The following is a 17,211-nucleotide window of genomic DNA, read 5'->3' as shown; positions in this document are numbered from 1 at the left end:
ACACACACACACACACACACACACACACACACACACACACACACACACACACACACACACACACACACACACACACACACACACACACACACACACAGAAATTAGAGGCAGCACATCAAAAATGTCCACAGCCTGGGCCAAATCACACAGGCCTGTCCCTGGCATTGATTGCATAGGCTGCTTTAGAAAACATGAATCTAAAGCAGGAAAGGTCTGAGCTGTGCCAACTCGCCTCTGAGGCACACACGCAGGCACTGTTTACAACTGGTATTTAGATATGTTACTGGTGATCTGATCAGTAGTGGTCAGCTGTGACACATGGTAGAAAAAAAAGGTGAACGTCTCTGATTTTGACACAACATGCAATTCATCACAACATCGTCTGCTATTTGTTAATAAAGTCTGAAAAAACTGTATTTTACATTCATTGACCTTGTTGCCAATTTGTTGCAGATTAAAATGTTTGGTTCTGCATTGTATGTCATAGTTTAAGGAAAAATGTGTTTAATTAATTAATGAAGTTTATAGTTAATTTCCAACTATTGCATATTTTCTTTTTGTAAAGAAAAGCGCATTTTAATGAACACATTTTTTTATTTTGTAATGAACGTAATATTTAATGAAAAACAATTTGAGAAAATATTAAAACATTAATTTTCATGCTTATTTTTCATTAAATGTTAAGTTTTATTACATTTTTCTTTATAAACAAAAAATAAAACAACTAAGTTAAAAAAAATTCTACAAATAAATAAATATTTCAGGAAGATATTAAAACAAGTATTTATTTTCAAATATTTATTTTTCATAAAATGTCAAGTTTGTTAAAAAATTGTTTGCTCAGTAATTCTTTCTCTATAAACTAAAAAAGCAACAAAGACTTAAGTGGGAAAAATAAGTATTATAAGATTAAATCAATATTTCTAGCATATCTAAAAACGCATTGCTAAAAGTAAAAATGAACAATTCATTGAAAGTGTGGGGAGTGAACATGTTGACAGGGCAAGTGAAAATCGAAAGTACTGAGCCAGCAACAAAAAAAAAAGGTCTCTTGTTGAGACCTGATTTAGTGCCATCTTGTTTCAAACGGTTTGTTCAATATTGATGTTAATGCCAGGTGTAAACTCGGCCAACACGTGCACACGCAAAAACAAGTTAACCAGCCAACAGAGCATAGCGCTCCCAAGGCTCTCCAGACAGTGTCCTAATAGAAAAGCAGTGATCACGCTCAGATGCCTGCGTGACCTGCGGCCCATGAAGCGCCATCGGTCTATAGGTATAGGATCCGAGTCTATAGGTAAGAGTTGGATTAACACAATAAGGCAGGTCAATCTCCCGCTCTAATGTCCCAGACGCACAGAGGGAAACGGCTGGACACACACGGCTGCCAGCGGCCGGCGCTCAATAACTGGCTGAATGTCAGTTTGGCTCACTGGCAGACTCCTGCCCTTTCACAGAGCTCTGAATTATTAAGCAGCCATCTCACATCCTGGCTCTCTCTCTCTCAGCTCGGTGTCCACGTGAATGGCTTCTGTATGGAGGAGAAGGAGTGACATGCAGGATATGTCAAAGAGAAAGTGGATAACGGGGAAAGTGGTATGCAAAAACAGCCTAAAAGGTAGTTTGGAAAGGGTTAGGTCAGAAGAAGCTCCAGATACATACTGGCCCACAGCACCAAGACACAAAGACAGAGACAGAGAGAAGAAAAATTTAATTTTTGTTTACTCTGCTACTGGTCAGTGACCCTTAATATGGAGGAAGTCTCTCTCAATGGGAGAGCAATGTTCTGACCTGACTGAAGAGCTGATGGGGTCAGGAGGAGAGGAGTGTGCGATGAATGAAGGGAAGAGAGTGTGAAAAGTTGAAAAGGTAGGCGAAGGAGTACTAAATATGTTACTTTTACTAACACATATTTCCTCACCTATTTAGTTCTCTATTTTACATAACGCTATCCTTAAAGGGAAAGTTCACCCCAAAATTCTGTCATTCCAATTTACACAACCTCATGCCATTCCAACGACTTTGGTTAATCTTCCAAACACAAAATAAGATATTTTCAATGAAATCTTAGAGGTTTCTCTACCTCCAATGAAAGTCCAAGCCAAAATTTAGAAGATACAAAAGGGTCATGAAGACGTTGTTAAACAAATCAATTTGATTTAGGCTTTTATTCACGTATAAACACACATACATAAAGCGCATCACATATGGTAAACATAAAAGCTTGTGTGTGCGTCACATACGCTAGAACCAACCTCATTGGTTTTCGTGCATCACACATGCATGTTTGAGCATCCATGTTCACCGTATGGGATTGGCTCTATGTATGTGTTCACATTTAAATTAAAGTCTAAATTAAATTTGTTCATTATTTAAAGTGATTGTATCTCTTCACAAGACTTGGATTAAATTGCTTGATTCATATGGATTCGTTTTACGATGCCTTTATGACCTTTTTGGACTTCTAAGTTTTGGTTAATGGAAGGACTGAAACATCTCATCTTTCATTAAAAATATCTTAATTTGTGTTTTAAAGATGAACCAAAGTCTTATGGGTATGGAACAACATGAGGGTGAGTAAATTATGACAGAATTTAACTTATTAGGGTGAACTATACAATTTAATGCTAAAGCTGACAAAAATGTTTATTTGATTAAGCTGCTTAAAGGATACAGTAGTTCACCCAAAAAATTTACTCACCCTCATGATGTTCCAAATCTGTATGACTTTCGTTCTTCTGAGGAACACAAATTAAGGTATTTTGAAGAATGTTTCAAAACATTCTTGTAGGTTTGGAATAACATGAAGATGAGTACATGAGGTACATTTTTGGGTGACCTATCCCTTTAAGACCATGAATGCAGAATGCATATACATACGTTACATGCATTATCAAGTTGCTGTTGCCCATAAACTGAACACTAACGACTGTTACTTCTGTCATATAAGAAGCTCACTGGAAAAGAGACAACTAAACATAGAAAAACATTGATTAAGATTATGTCAGCTATAGCGCCCCTTGTGGCAATGCTGACAATGCAACAGTGCATGAAATTGGGCTTGCATAGCAAGAACTGTTTGCAAGAATTTGGGTCTAAACCTAAACATAACTCTAAAAACTGACTGATCTTGAAGGATTCTGATCTAGGAAAATGTCCAACTAAATAATGTTAAGCATCATGAAAAAAATGTGTTTAATATGCTAATTGTGTGAGAATGGGTAGACGGTACACATGGATTGTGTGTAAGAGAGGTGTCTGTGTGAGTCGGAGAGTGTGTACGACAGAGGCTGTGGGCCGAGATGGATGGAGATGAGAGAGCGGGCTACTGGGACAGCTGACGCACAATGACGGGAAATTGGACCGCTGCTATGATGAAGAGCAGGTGGAGGCAGGTGTGGAAGAGGAAGACGCTGATGTTTACAGATAAGGGGATTGTTATAGAGGAGGTCCCATGTGCTCTACTCTGATGTGGCCTTATGTAGCACTGACACAGCAGCTCTGCGGGTGACTGAAACCATGTGCCAAAACATGAATAATGTGATCCTGAGAGAAGACCTAAAGAAAAAGAAACAGAGAACTCAGAGAAGTCTGATCACAGTGAAGATTCATGCCATGAGAAAGTTTCTGTATTCACTTCTGTGTGTGTGTGTAGATCGAGGTATTTTTATTTAATTTTTTTATACAGACAATGACTTTAATATATCTATGATGAACAATCAATTTCTGAAAAAGTAATTTAGATATCATTTGAAGGGCTTAAAGTAATATATATATATATATATATATATATATATATATATATATATATATATATATATATATACAGTCGTGGTAAAAATTGATGGCACCCCTGATAAATATGATCAAAAATGGCTGTAAAAAATAAATCTGCATTGTTTATCCTTTTGATCTTTCATTCAAAAAATTCACAAAAATCTAACCTTTCATTGAAGTAAAAGAATTGAAATTGGGGGGTAAATCACATTATGAAATAAATGTTTTTCTCCAAAACACGCTGGCCATAATTGTTGGCACCCCTAGAATTTTTTATGAGAAAAATATCTCTGAAGTATATTCCCATTAATATTTACCTTTTTTAGCACACCAGGGTGACTAGGAACATGAAATTGTCCAGCTATGACTTCTTGTTTCACAGGAGTTTAAATATGAGGAAACACAAAGGCCAAATTCCCTTAATCATCCATCACAATGAGTAAAACCAAAGAATATAGTTCTGATGTGCAGCAAAAGATTGTTGAGCGTCACAAAATAGAAAGTGGCTGTAAGAAAATATCTAAAGAATTGAAAATCCCCATTTTGACCATCAGGGCAATAATTAAGAAGTTCCAATCAACTAAAGATGTTACGAATCTGCCAGGAAGAGGACGTGTGTCTATATTGTCTTAATGGATGGTGAGGAGGAAAGTTTGAGTGGCCAAAGACTCTCCAAGGATCATAGATGGAGAATTGCAGTGAGTAGTTGAGTCTTGGGGGTCAGAAAGCCTAAAAACAATTATCAAACAACCCCTACATCACCACATGTTGTTTGGGAGGGTTTCAAGAAAAATCCTCCTCGCTCCTCCAAAAATAAACTCCAGCATATTCAGTGGTCAGACACGACTGGATCTTCAAAAGGGACTGGATTCTATGGTCAGATAAAACGAAAAAAAAAGGGCTTTTTGGCAGCAAACCCAGCAGATGTGTTTGGTGCAAACAGGGATGAAGTGTACCCCATGCCTACGGTTAAATATACTGCTGGATCTTATATGTTGTGGGCCTATTTATTTGCTGGAGGTCCTGGACATCTTGTTCAGATACATGGTATTATGGATTCTAGCAAATACCAACAGATAAAAAATCTAAACCTGACAGCCTCCGCTAGAAATCTTATAATGGGCCGTGGTTGGATCTTCCATCAGGACAACGGTCCAAAACAAACATCAAAATCAACACAAAAATGGGTAACTGAGCACAAAATGAAGCTTCTGCCATGACCGTCACAGTTCCCTGACCTGATGAGTGGAGTGAACTGAAGAGAAGAAGCACCAACATGAACTTGTGAATCTGAAGGATCTGGAGAGATTCCGTATGGGGGAATGGTCTCTGATCTCTTGTCAGGTGTTCTCCAAACTCATCAGGCATTATAGGAGAAGACTCAGAGCTGTTATCTTGGAAAAAGGAGGTTGCAAAAAGTATTTAATAAAAGGGGGCAAATAATTGTTCCCAATGTGTTTTGGAGAAAAACATTTATTTGATTTCCCCCCCACTTTCAATTATTTTACTTCAATAAAAGGTTAGATATTTGCATAAAAAAAAAAAAAAAAAATATATATATATATATATATATCAAAAGGATAAATAATGCAGATTCTTTTTTTTTACAGCCATCTTTGATCATATTTACCAAGGGGGCAAATAGTTCTGACCAGCACTGTGTATATATACTGTGTATATATATATATATATATATATATAAATATAATTCAAAATAAATACTTATTATTCACATTTTCAAATGTCAGTAAGCTTAAAAAAAAATCTAATCTTTCCTTTTATAAAAATGCTAATTTTGTTCAAATAAAATGGAGTAACCCTGAGTAACTTTCTGACATTCATGACTAAATAAATCATAATATCTGTAAAAATAAATAAAAATGTAAGATTATAATACATTTTTTTATATAATATAGATTATATAAGCTATGTTGACAAGCCCAGGCAGTATTTTCACCTTAGAGGCATTATTCTCCAAAAAGCTATGTAAATGCAGAGATAATATCAGCTGAAATGGCAAGAAATAGCAATGAGACATAGTTTGCAGAATTTAACTTTTACTCTACTCAAATTATTCACTGGCAGCTGGCCACATGCAGGAGGTGGACTAACCACAAAATCACCTCACCTATAAACTAATATCTAGACTAGTTGAGCAGTTTACATTGTATAGCCTCAAGATGTTAACTTTCAGCTGGCTGAAGGCACATATACAATATTTGTTATTTTGTAGGGCTTCTGCAGCATATATGACCTGAATCAGTGCAGAAAGCTGGATGAGTCAAGAGGGCGTGTGAATGAACAGTGTCTGAATATTAATGTACAGCCCTAGACTGAGATCCATGTGTACTTGTGGATTTTAAAGCAAGACATACTCTTACCCTTCACATTTTAAAGCTGCTGTTTGTAAATACTCCCCATCTTCCATTGTTTGGACAAACAGACAGTCCCAGCCCAAACTCAAAAACTATAACTCAAAAAGCTCATTACCAGCATCCAAATATTCTTATTCTGTATAATTCACACATCCAGGGCCAGCGACCTGACTTAAACAGTAAAACTCCTATTCACGTGTTCTCTTACAGCAGCTGCAAGCCACAAGCTCTAAGACTTCTCAATCAATACTCAGCTGCTGATCCATGCGACAGCATAAACTTTCAACTTACCACATCGGCACCTCATAACAGACATTAATCCCACGGCCCGGAAATCAATACACCATCATTTCTCTTTTGTGTATTCAGCACCCTAAACAATCTGGCAATAACAAACACAAGCAAGCACGGGCTGTATTAATGTCCCCATCCGTTAAAACAGTCTAATGAAGCTTTGTCTCATAAATGACTCTGTCTGGGAGCATAAGCGACGTTAAATATACATTACTCTGAGCCTGGGAAGTGTGTGGTCAGGGGCGCGCCGACTCCAGCACAAATTTGGTGTGGCTACACAAACAACCGTCTATGAATAAATAAATGGAGAGCGGCGTCTGTCCGGACAAAAAGGAAGAGTCTGCCTCATGCCTCGGGCTAATTTACACCAGCCTAGCGGCCAAAAACAAATAAAAAGAAGATGATGAAGCAAGGGAGTTCAACTTTTCCTCATCAGATCAAGTCAGGAAATGGAAATGTAATATTGATTTTTAAAACACAACATGTGCGTGCCGGGGTCGACATTTAGGTAATGAGGAGATTTCAAAGCTCGTCAAAGTCTGTAAAGTGCACTTGTTTTGGAGCGCCTGAATAACTGATCACAGTTTAAGGGGGTTTCAGAACCACGGACAGCACCACTGACATGCCTATGCCAGATTTAGCCAATGTAAGACAGATCGTGAAGAGAAAAAGAGAGCATCCATCTCTCCTTCTATATGAGCATGCTTGTTTATTTTAATGAGCATGTATGTGAAGTGGTACAGTGGGATGTATACTGGAAAACATGGTCCAACTCATCCGGATCCTCAACGGAAAAACCATACCTTGCCATCAATCATGGGGAGAAGGCTCAGGAGGGAAAGAGGAAGACAGAAGCGGGGAGAGAGATAAACAGAGAGAGAGAAAGAGAGACATGGAGGTGGAGGCGGTTGCAGGTTTGCTGCCAGTTTCTTGATTAATCTGGACAATATTCTGTCTTATGAGTCATTTCATTCCCTAACATAGCCTGGCTCTCCTTTCCTCTCGCACAATAAAGAGGTCTCGGCAAAGGCTATTGACCACTTTCTAAAGATCTGACAGCCTGGAAGACAAATGAAGTGTGGCCTCACATTCAGCCATATTAATATAATAATGATATCCGGGTCTGTGTCCCCGGCCGCCACACCTCAGCCCCGTAATGTAGGATTTGATGAAGAAGGAGAGCCAAGGAATTACATTCGATTAGCACTAAACAAGAGAATGAGACGCGGAGTGATTAAATCAATCAAGTGCGGGATCAGGACAGTCACAGAGGGAGTGTGTGTATGTGCTGTGTGTGTGTGAGAGATAATATGCCCTTAACACCTCAAATCTCTAAACAGTCATTCCCTCTCCAAGACAGTCTATTCTGCGTGAGTGAGAACTTTTTAGAAGGGCCAACGAGGTGCAAAGCATTCTGGGTAAGAGGCGATAATACGTCCCCTCAGCAGATCTCTGCCTTTATGCAGAGCGAGAAGAGCAGAGCTGTGCAATACCACCGAGACATGCCTAGAAGAATGAGGCGCTATCTGAGGGAAAAGTGTTTTAGAGGGAAGGAGTGCCGAGATTCCTCATAGGCTTCTTTTCTCATTACCTCCTCTCCTCCCCTGCCTTATTACTGAGACTTTTCTCAATAAAGAAGATCTAGACTGGATAAAAAGGCAGCCACACTAGCAGTCTCTGTACGCTTCCCTCTTCTTTCGCTCTCTCTCTGTGATCACATTCCCTGAAAATGTAGTTTTGTGACATTGTGTGAGGCTTGACTGTGCTCGGATTGGGTTATGTGCATACTTAGCGGCCATGCAACCTTTGTGAATCTGCTCTCTGGAACACTAGTGTCGCATAGACACAATTTTGACTAAACAACAAAAGGTCTGGTCCACATTAGCATCTTATTCTGGCTTAGACTATTCTGGCTGAGACAGAAAGAAATTCGTCTGACTCACATATAAAGCAATTAGCTTGAGATTGTTTCATATTTACACTACTGTTCATGTATGGGGTCGATCAGATTTTTGAAACGTTTCTAATGGTCACCATTTTTAATGTAAATGTTATCATTTAAAATACCAGCTTATAATTTAAAAGAAGTTTTCTATTTTATGATATATTAAAATGTATTTTTCCTGTGATGTCAAAGCTATTTTCAGCAGATTTTCAGCAGCCATTACTCCAGTCTTCAGTGTCAATGCCGATTGGGTGCTCAAACATTACCTATTATTATCAATGTTTAAAACAGATGTGCAACATACTATTTTTGTGGAACTATGAATAGAACATAGAACAACAGAACATTCAAAAGAACAGAATTTATTTTAAATAAAAATCTTTTGTAACATTATAAATGTCTTTACTGCCACTTAATGTGCCCTTTCTGAATAAAAGTATAAAATCTTAAAAAAATAAAAAAATAATGACCTACTGAAAAAGTACTTTTGAATGGTAGTACAACTTGTAAAAAGCAGGATATACAGTGGACATACAGTTCTGCGCATAGTTAACTTACTCAACTTACTAATAAGGATGTGAAGGTAAGGACATTTTCCCACTGGTTAATCGATGTGTGACAACTCCGGTAATACAGTGCTTTTACATTTCGCTTTGAAATCAAATCTTCCGCCATCGTCTTGTCAGTCAGCTGGCCTCACTCTCATCATGTGATCTGTGCTGCGACTCTCATTCGGCTCACGTTGAGCAATTCTAGTGTTTTAATTGTAGAGACTGTTCTCTAACTGAACTAAATGATTTGTATTACTATAAAAAATCAAAGCGACGGTGATGGGCAAGTGATGTAACCAGTGTGCGGCTGAACACAGTGTAACACCAGTAACACAGACTATCGCAGCAAACCTACTTACTAAGGTGGCTCAAACTAAACTTTGAATATCTTTCAAAGATTTGATGAGTAACGTGGAAAAACTGATGAGATTTTTGTGCAGTATGTATCAGAAATCAGCGAACAGACACTGTGTGGCCCATCTGAGGCTGAGACTGCAGGGACACAGTGAGGCTGCCACCAAGCCCCAAAGAATGACACCATATGTGCAAGACAAAGTCATGCTGGAACAACTTGCTCTATCCTGGAGACAGAAATTGAGCAACTGAAGCGGCAGTGAAGCAGAACATGATTCAGCTTAGAGGAAACTGAGAGAACATGAGACAGACTGAGAATAATATTTCTTAGAAGATGGAAATGTTGCTACAAAAGCTTTCACTTTCCTCTTTTCAAAGTCTGTAATAAGTAAGATGCCAAAGCACTAATGTTCTTCCAATTAGGAGCATTTTGTGTCACAGTAAACACAGAAAACAGTGTTTTTTATTAATTAGTGGCTGCTATGGCAAGCAACACTTTTGCCATAATGTGCAATCAAAATGACACAGCAATTAAAAATATTAAATTAAAAAAATCAATTAATTATTGTTACTGGATTTTGACCGTGTGTGAAATGTTTTTAAAAAGTCAAGCAATTATTGTGTTTCATGATCGATGGTTGCTGTCACTTGTGAGTCCATCCTTAGTATATGTCCTAAAAGCCTGATATCTATCTTTTGTGTTTTTTTAAAGGCTTCATCTGCATGCGATCCCTCTCTGGACCTCTCTCAGTGTTGGGCTGTAGTTTCGAGGTTAGCTTTGATCAGTCGGGGAGCTCAGGCTCCAGCGGGCTGAGGGGTTAACGTTTAATCTCCCTGCCTCTCTCTATTACAGCTGAATTACACTCGAAGGTGTGCTGCTCAGCACCAAATGGTAAGGGGGAAAAGAGGGGAAAAAATATGATGGCTTCAGAAAAATAACAATGGGTAACTGAATTCCCAACAGGTGTCTTACCTGTAAAAGCCAGTAGCACCTGCGGTGGAAGGTGGGGATGATGGAGGAGTGGACGTAACAGCCGTACAGACACTGGGGAAAAACACACAGACAGAAACATGGTTAGTAAAGAACCCTGTTCGGTATGGCTATATCTGAATAACAAGAGTATGGTAGGTGTTATGGGGGTCCGCCTCTCTGACAGTGTTACATTTAAATAGAAAATTACGTTTTTCAACAGACAATTCAACAGATTTACTCTAGAATGCACCTGATAATTAATTTAATGAATAATTCATTTAAATAAATATTTAATATTTAAAAATTTTTTTTTTTAAATTTATACAAATAAGACAAAACATAACAATGGACAGCAACATTAAACAAAATATTTTGCTACATTAAAAATGTTGTTTTATAACTGCACATGCCTAAATTTTCATCACTTGATACAAGCGGTCAGATATATAAACTCCCTTTTTATTTTCTCTGCTGCAAACATCAAACACAACTTAAGTCTAAACACAGCAGATGACAGGACCATTTAGGACAAACTAGTAAATACTAAAAGCGCATGAAACTGTCAAGAGTACTTGAGTTACAATAACGCTCACACACACTCGCACTCGCACTCGAAACACAAAGGCACGCACACACACACTCACAGCCTCGCACGGTGAAAATTTCGGCACGGTGCATTTTTTATTACTCGCTTTTGTGTTTCGCCTCCCTCCACCATTTTACTAGCGCGAGAAGTTTGTATGTGACGAAAGAAGTCAGAGAAATGTCAGTAGTCTATAATCGATTATGGTCTATTACTGCATCGATGCAGAATCGTCCAGGTCTGCATCGCGTTGAGTCGATGCAACGATTCATTTCAACACCCCTAGTTCCTTGTGCTGCTGTAAATAGATGCAGCAGTCACTTGCATCACAGTTCCCCCTACTGTGTGGATGATAAGCTTCTTCATTGTTACATTTTGAATTCTGCTTTCATCACTTGCAATGTTTCCAGTTGCATCTTTAGTGATTTTGCAACTGTTTTCTATGTCTTATTGTCCAAAGAGGGGGACTTGGAGGTTTTTACGAAATAAGCACACATGGACTTTAAAAGTATTATTTTTTTAAACACAGTGAATTGACTAAAGTGACATTTTTGAAAATAAGCCATTTCAACAACTGACTAATAACCTTTTCATTGCATTAAAGTGAAATTACTGAACCTAAACAAAAAAAATGCAGATTTCAGACAGACTTTGAGGTTTTTGCATCTGAACTCTTCATATATATATTAAATTGTATTAATATTGTTGCCTTGGTAAGTTAAAGAGACTTTCAGGAATCTTATCAATAATAAAAAAAAAAAATTAATGGTAGTGATTACTCATTTGCTCTGGTAAAAAGCTGTGTGTATAATCCAAAGTTGAAACGGCGATGTAGAGTTTTTCCACATTTCACTGTCAAAAAATGTACTACTTAGCTAAACTACTACAACACTGCTGAAAAATGTTAGCAGTGTCACCGCTTTCAGTTAGTTCCTCCGTTAGGAACGGACAGGACACTCAGAGGTCTTCCAGGGCTGAAATGAGTCATGTGATTTTGAGAAGACATCTGTGATGCTGAGCTGTTGCTGGGTGCCGGCTTTCTTCCCAAACATATTGTTTGCAAGCACTCAAGCCAAAGAGCTTGGCTCTTTCTGGAATAAATCAAATATCCATTTCTATGGTTACGGCTCCTCTACAACGCACACAGGGAATATTTATTTACCTGCGGAGAATTGGAAAACAAAGCAGTCTTGGTGCATTCACACACTTGCATGGATATATGCACACGTCTGCAGGCACACACACACACACACACACACACACACACACACACACACACACACACACACACACACACACACAATGCACTATGAAATAATGGACTTCTTTGAAAGATCTAAGACAGGTTAAGGGCACCGTTATACTGCAATGACAAGCTAATGTGGCATACAATTAGAATTGTGTGTCCAGTGTTGGATCACAAAGTGTGCAAATCAAAACTATAGCTCAATTGAAGTTAGGTATTTCTAAGGCACTCTTCACAATACCGTTTCAAAAGAGCTCTACAAAAGATCAGAGTCTTGGCAATTCCTAACATGTTATAGATAGGAGGAGGATCAATCCTAGAGAGAAATCTTGTTAGTCTTGGCAGGAGGAACTCACTCTCCTCTTGTCAGCAAGATTGTTTTTACAAAACCATATATTTTTTACATACTACAGTTGATTTTGAGTAAGCAAAGGCAAAAACACAGAGGTTATTTCTGGAATGGCATACCTGCATACTAGTGTTCTGAAGACATATACTGTAGTATTTACTCAAGCTTAGAATATAAATAATAATATACTGCACACTACGGGCCCATACTGACCACTAATATGAATGGTTCACACAAACCATTTTAAAATAGAAAACAGCTATTTTAAATTGTAATAATATTTCACAATATTACTGCTTTTACTGTCTTTGATCAAATAAATGCAGCCTTGATGAACATAAGAGACTTCTTTCAAAAACATAAAAAAATCTTACCAACTCCAAACTCTGATGTATATGTTGATTTAGCACTTATTTTCATTAACATATTTTTGTGCTGATAACTGTACACCACTTGCTGAATTAAACATGCAACATAGTGAGGCCACGTGACAATTATCTAGCAGGTACATATACAGTATAGTATTAATTTAGTAAGACAGTCAGAACACTCAGAACATATATAAAGTCTATCTCTCTCTTTCTTTCTATCACCAGCAGCAGCACAGAACAAACAAGTGAGTGTGTCTTTGTGCTGACACAAATTCCCTGACCGTGTCAATGCACTCAGATACTCATGAGCAAACAAACACTATACTCAGCAGAGCATTGAGGTCCCGAGTCTCTCACAGGTCCCTCTACAGAGAGAGAAAGAGTGCGAGAGGGCCAGACAGAGAGAGGAGATCTCTGCAAAGCTTTCTACCAGGGGCATTTTCTCCGAGTAGACAAGGGAAGCAGTGCCTCTTCATTTCACAAGTCCGTCAAAACGCCACTGCTTTCCACAAGTTCAGCTTCCATCCAGATCTGGATCTAAACATACAGTCTAAGAACACATTGCTCCATCTCAATCTGACAGATAATGTCTATACGTGGATGTCTGCTATATGTACCAGAACGAGCGCAATGAGCGTCTGCTCCACGGTATTGACAGGTGTGTGCGGTTCCTTACTGTTCATCCCACTGTGTGGACTGGAGACTGAATAAATTAGCCCCAGGCAGCTTTTGTTTACTCAATTTAAGAAATACAAAAAGTGTTCAGCAAGCATAAACAAGACGCCTGGGCCGTGTCAGACTGTAGCACCTGTCAGAGCTGATACGGGAATCTATGTAAACTGTCCATCGGCTACACACACGCTGTTTGCACACTATCAGGGCTTACACACACATACACAACAGTATAGCTCTGTTACAAAACCTAGCAAGCCTGCCTGTTGCCTACATAGGCAGCTCTGACAATCATTGAACCTCAAATGTGACTGGTTAGGATTGATTTAGATCGGCAGTAACTTTTCGAGAGCAACTTGACTAACAATAGATTTTTATGATATCGTATAACATTGTATTATATTTTTGTGTAATTTTTTTATTGTTTTTATTTTATTTTATTACTGTTCTACGCACTGTGTGGACAGGAGAGTGAATAAATTAGCCCCAGGAAGCCTCTGCTTATTAGGTTTACTGGGATTCTATCATTAGGTTTATGAAGAGAGAAATTGTAAAATATATTGACTCACACACAAACAATCCCAGGCACAGGTAGGCTGACCATCTCGCATTCTCTCAGAACATTTGATGATATAATACACACAAAAAAAAGCAAACGAGAAAACCGCAAACCTCTAACACAGACAAGCTTATCAGTAAATCAGGACAAATATTATTCAGCTCTTTGCTGATTCTCTCTCAAGGCTGCATGGCAATGTGACAAACTGACAATGACAGAAGAAATTATTTGCTGTCTGTGGGCTGTGACAAATGACAGCACATCAAATGGCAAGCAATTAAGGCATAATTATATTCCTACAATCACGCAGGACTTCTCTCCATTTCTCAGTCTGACTTACTCATTATTTGAAGCAACAGCAAGACTACAAATTGCGAACTGTTCTCAATATATATATAAAACAGTCTAACTTGGATGAGATGAGATTTTGTTGTGAAAAGGGCCATTTGAGTTATAGTGGGGTCAGTCCATCAGTGGTTCAAAAACTGTAAAGTTGGTAGCTTGATTGAGTGATTACCTCTAGGTAGTGGTATTTCAAAGCCAACAGTTATTTTTTAATTAAAAAACTTCAAGCAACCTTGACCACTTGAGATGAATTGACCACAGCGAAAAATGTGTATAAACATTGCGATCAGAATTTCTGTCTGTCCAAAAGTAGATTATAAAGACAGCCAACGGGTACCAGAAGCGGGTGATTTCTTCCGATACTTGCCATTTTTGTGTAAGACTATGGTCTCTGCTAGGCAAGGCAAGGCAAGGCAAGTTTATTTATATAGCACATTTCATACACAATGGTAATTCAAACTGCTTTACATAGAAGTAATTAAAATAATAAAAAGAAATAAGAATAATGAAACAGTTTAGAATAAAAAGGAAATAAAATACAGTGCAAGCAGTTGGACGAACAGTGGCGCAGTGCTCATTCATTAAATGCACAGCTAAACAGATGTGTTCTGAGTCTGGATTTGAATGTGACTACTGTAGGAGCACATCTGATCTCTTCTGGAAGGTGGTTCCAGCTGCGGCTAGCATAATAGCTAAAAGCAGACTCACCATGCTTAGAGTGAACCCTCCAGACCTTAGTAGGGGTCTAGTAGCTAGGGGTCAGTAATGGTCATCAGAGGGAAAGGACACTTTGATCTGATGTTACATGGTCAGACAGTTGAGTTGTGTTTGGGACATGCCAATTGTGCACATCTTCATAGGAGGTGTTACGCGAAGCCATCAATCAAGGCAGGCGAGCTGGCAATGAATGCAAGGTGTCCAACCTGCCGAAGATGTGAGACTCTCTCATTAGGCCATAATGAAGTGTGAAGGCACTCTTAATCAGACCATGGCGTCTGAAGTATGGTGCCAATTTGCTGTTTTATGATGTGACAATATGTGCGGTTGGGATAGGGAATGAACTTCACAATGAACTTCAGTCAGGGTAGATGCCACGTTTAATGTGATGCGAATGAAAATGAGGCTGTGAGGAACAGACATACTGTTCAATACATGTACAGTATTCAATATTGCAAAATAGGCAAGACAATACAGATGAACAGCATAAAAATAACTAATAGAAATCACCATACTTTTCCCAAATGATTAACTGCAGTACATTAAGACAATTGTTTTGTATTGCAAGATTTCAGAAAGGTTATGTTTAAATATGTAAATGAGGCAATATCTGATGAAATATGCACCAATTTGGATACATTTTCAGAAGAGAAATGTAAACATTGGATAAAGTCAGGCTTAAAATTGTTTCATTTTGTTGACATATTAAATGTTTTTACAGAGGGGATATTTGATATTTAATTTGATCTTTTTCTTTTTAAATAAAAAATAAAAAAGGCAGAAAAAAATAATATTTTTAGGAATAAAATGTCATATAAATCAGGTGAACGATACTATATAAACAAACCCCTCTGTAAACTCATTCAGAATATAGATTTGGTGCATGGAAAGTTTGGTGCATGTAAGTGCTACTGAAATGGAGATTTCTGGTTCAGTGCATGAGAAAAAAACAATGGTTTTGCCTGTCTTGCCTTATTAAACAGACTCATATTCTATACATCACAGCCTCATTTTCACTTGCATCAAATTAAATATTGTGCCAACCCTGATTGAGGCCCTTAAGTCTCTGAGGGAAACCAGACACCACAGTGTTTCTCTGGTCTCGTATAGCAGCTATAACGAACCCCACGCTAACCTTGATAGAGTTTTGTCTTATAGCACTCGCTACAAAAGGAATAATTTATCAGACAGTGAATCCAGTTGGGAATACTCAATCATACAATTTGAAAGCGCATTGGCGACAACTTGATGAATTGCCTCGTAGAGTGATATAGTGAGCCGAGACCTTGTAGATAATCAAGACAAATCTATTACCAATCACTTGAACATGTACATTTGTCATGCCTTACTCTTCTTTCAGCAATACTGAACAGATCTGGATAACTATGTGCATACATGAAATGAAAACCCCCACGAGTATGTCCTGGTTATGAAACCTTGAGCTGTCACATCTATTGCAGAGTCGCCGTTTCATTAAGAAGATCAAGTTCCTGTATTATCAATCAGGCATCTATAAGTAGACCTGCCTAAGGGCTGTGAATTGAGCCAGAGGTAAAGACACAAATATGTCTCCTGTTATTCAGCCTCTTTCAAGGAAGAACGGGTCTATATCTACCTTGCTGAACCTAGTTGGCAAGTTGAAGCAGTAACAGGCTGTCGCTAAGACTCAGACTGCCACATTGCCAATCACAACCTAACTTTCTTTACACACTGATAACCTTCAAGACTTCTGCACCTCAAAGTGTGGCAGAGCTGTGAATTGTAAGAAAAATGGAAAAGGCACGGGTAATTTTCTGCAGGACACTATCTGTTAGGTTTACAAGCATTTCCTTTAACTCTAAAACACACAACACAATGTGTAATACGGGTAAAACACCTGGGAAAAAATCTATATGGAAAATTCCACAGTACATTAACACAGTACACTGTACCCTATTTTAACAGACTTTTCTTAGTGTATATAAGGCCATGCCCCAAATGGCACCTTAAGCAACATAGTAAATAATAAAGTAAATTAGTAAATATAAAGAATTATAATTGAAGTACAAATATCTATATGTGACATTTCTGTCTGTCATGCCTATGATACCTTAACATTTT

At 38.1% G+C, this 17,211-nt stretch overlaps 1 protein-coding gene across 1 annotated transcript in view; it reads right to left on the bottom strand.

The window, feature by feature from the left end:
* Nucleotides 1–17,211, bottom strand: part of camta1a (calmodulin binding transcription activator 1a) — a 439,941-nt gene that overhangs the window by 63,174 nt on the left and 359,556 nt on the right. The window contains 1 exon segment of the mRNA XM_084428326.1: nt 10,270–10,341. Within this exon segment, the coding sequence (XP_084284452.1) occupies nt 10,270–10,341 (72 nt within the window).

The sequence above is a fragment of the Rutilus rutilus genome (genome assembly GCF_951802725.1).
Source record: "Rutilus rutilus genome assembly, chromosome: 13".
NCBI lineage: Eukaryota > Metazoa > Chordata > Actinopteri > Cypriniformes > Leuciscidae > Rutilus > Rutilus rutilus.
Note: the sequence above shows the minus strand (reverse complement) of the source record. Positions and strands in the feature narration are given on the sequence as shown.